Source organism: Quercus suber, unplaced genomic scaffold, assembly GCF_002906115.3.
Source record: "Quercus suber isolate HL8 unplaced genomic scaffold, Cork oak 2.0 scaffold_228, whole genome shotgun sequence".
NCBI classification, from domain to species: Eukaryota; Viridiplantae; Streptophyta; class Magnoliopsida; order Fagales; family Fagaceae; genus Quercus; species Quercus suber.
This window is the reverse complement of record NW_027069686.1, coordinates 978,159-980,741: the sequence shown is the minus strand read 5'-3', so window position 1 is coordinate 980,741 and position 2,583 is coordinate 978,159. Positions and strand designations below refer to the sequence as shown.

At 36.9% G+C, this 2,583-nt stretch overlaps 1 protein-coding gene across 1 annotated transcript; it reads right to left on the bottom strand.

Moving 5' to 3' along the window:
• Positions 1-1,478: 1,478 nt before the first annotated feature.
• Positions 1,479-2,583, bottom strand: LOC112006133 ((+)-cis,trans-nepetalactol synthase NEPS1). Its single transcript, XM_024038433.2, has one exon. The coding sequence runs from the start codon at positions 2,434-2,436 to the stop codon at positions 1,639-1,641; it is 798 nt and encodes a 265-aa protein (XP_023894201.1). The 5' UTR covers positions 2,437-2,583; the 3' UTR covers positions 1,479-1,638.

Here is a 2,583-nt window from a genome sequence, read left to right as displayed (position 1 = left end):
GATTTTAGTTCTTTGCTTTTGATACATTTGTTTAAAAGTAAAAGTTTTGCAGTAGTGTAGTGTACTATGGGTTCAATTTAGACAAGAAAGGGTGACTCAATTTTGTCCATTTGTCATTTTCATTGTTAGTGACTCATTACCGTGGGACTCTCAAATTGTGAAGCTTTTGTGCTTATGCTTGTGCAGTGTGTAGTGCTCTTTCTATGCCCCTAAGATCGGCTGACCCATAAGTTTTTAACACGTTCCAGGTATTTGTATTTTCTTTGTTTTTATTTTATTTTTCTTTTCATTGCTTTCTTTTTTTAATTCCTTATAATATATTATTTATTATTATAATAATCAATCTATTATAAACAATATATACATATGTATTTAGTTGTTGTTTATTATATTTTTTTTATGTATTAACATTTGAATGATTGTTTAATTTTAATTAAACATACTTTTGTTTATAATGTTTGATTATGAAGTATTGTACATTACTATTTTACATTTCTTACACACACATGAAAAAAAAAAAAAAAAAATTTATATATGGCTCCCCTAAATATAAATTCCTGGCTCCGCCACTGGTCTCTTGTAACTCAACGCACTGAGGTCATGCACACACTCTGTGACTTACGTTTCGTTTGTTTTGAAATAAAATATATTTTGATTTTTTTAATAAAATTTTCAAGTATTTGTTTGCATGTCAAATGTAGTTAAATTTGTAAAATATTTTTGGTTGACAATAAAATCCTTTATAAAAAGTTGTAAAACTTTTTAATTTTACAAATATTGTTAAAATGTTTTACAAAAACATACAATGGCTTCCCCTCTTATCTTTTGGCGGTTAGGTCATCAGTCCGGTAGGTTGGGTAGCCGGTGCCGGGAGTCTGGTGGCCGGAGTTTCCACTCCAACTACTAGTGCTTGTGGTCTAGTCACTTGACTTGGCGTTTTGATAACTGATGTTGGCAGTTTGATCACCGAATACACCGTTTTAGTGATTGTTTCCAAAGATCTGATAACCAAAATTGTTGTTCGACTACCAGTGCTGGTGGTCTCATCACTGAAGACAACACTCAACTGGCAGTCGCATAAGCCACCATTTCGGCTATCGGTTCTGGTGATTTGGTCACTAGACATTTGGCACAAATAGGTCCAGTAGCTGTTCCACTAATTTTGGTGGTTTGCTTGAAAATTTTAAAAATATTTTACTGAAAATTTCTTACATATAGTAAAGTATTTTACTTCTAAAAGCGTCAATTTACTGGAACCGAAGAGTACTACCTTAGACCAAGCAAGGGAAGAAATATTTTCGTACATACATGTAAGTTGCATAAAAGCTTGCCCTTATTCTTTACAAAGGTTCATGAGCTCTTCTTTAAAGCTTTTAATTTTATGTTTACAGATGTTTACCAGATAAGAAATAGTAGACAACTTATTTCTTCTTACAGGATCTATTTTCTAATATAAAATCAGTTATATTGGTGAAATATAAAGTAAAACATATGATTTTTATTCAATATTTGTGAAATATAAAGTAGAACCTACTCCCAGAACTTAAACAAGGTATACATACCTTTTCCTTCAACTTATTTTGTTCAAGACAATATGATTAAAACTTAAATCCTTTGCTTTCCATCTCAAAACAATACTCACTGGGGCTTGTTCCGACTCCCTAAGTGGCCTCCATCAACCTTCAATTTAAGTCCAGTGACAAAACCAGAATCATCAGATGCAAGAAAGAGCACAGCATTGGCAACATCTCTCACCTTCAACACAACTCCTTTTAAGCTTGAATTTGGTTCAGAAATCTTCTCCACTTGCTCTGCATCCATTCCTAATGCATCACATGACATTGGTGTAGCCACCAAGGAGGGTGATACACAGTTCACTCTAATCCCATGCTGCCCAAGCTGCACACTTGCTGATCGAACCAGACCCAGCACTGCATGCTTTGCCATACAATAATCTGTGAGTAGCTGTCCACCTTGGCTAGCGGCTACGCTTCCTGTGCATACGATGCTCCCCTTCACGCGCCTCTCAACCATCACGCGCGCCGCGTGTTTTACACACAAAGCCATGCCACGGGCGTTGGTTTCAATCACTTTGTCAAACCCTGAAAGGTCGAGCTCGAGGATTGTCTGATCAGAGCAACTCAGAGGCCCAGCGTTGCTGAACATGATGTCGAGCTGACCATGTTTCTGGACCGTTGATTCAACCATGTTCTTGACCTGGTCTTCATCGGAAACATCACAGTGCACGTATTGGCACTTGTCTATACCAATTGATGTGGCTACTTGGTGGCCCAATTGGTCTTGGATATCGGCGATCACAACCATGCGGGCACAATGTTGGGCAAAAAGGTAAGCCGTAGCCTCGCCTATGCCGCTTGCACCACCAGTGATTATGGCTACTTTGCCTTGTAACTTCTTGTTGGAGGAGTCTGCCATTGCAAACTGAGCGATAGTGGGCAAATCATTGCGATGGCGGCTTTTATTGGAAGATGATCGATATTGGACAATCTATCAAATCAGATAGGACAATAATAATAGTGTCACCAAATAAACCACAAATAGAAAATTAGTTTTTTGATCACA

Excerpts from the sequence above, each read along its gene's own strand:
- LOC112006133 (XM_024038433.2), bottom strand. The coding sequence starts at position 2,436 with ATGGCAGACTCCTCCAACAAGAAGTTACAAGGCAAAGTAGCCATAATC.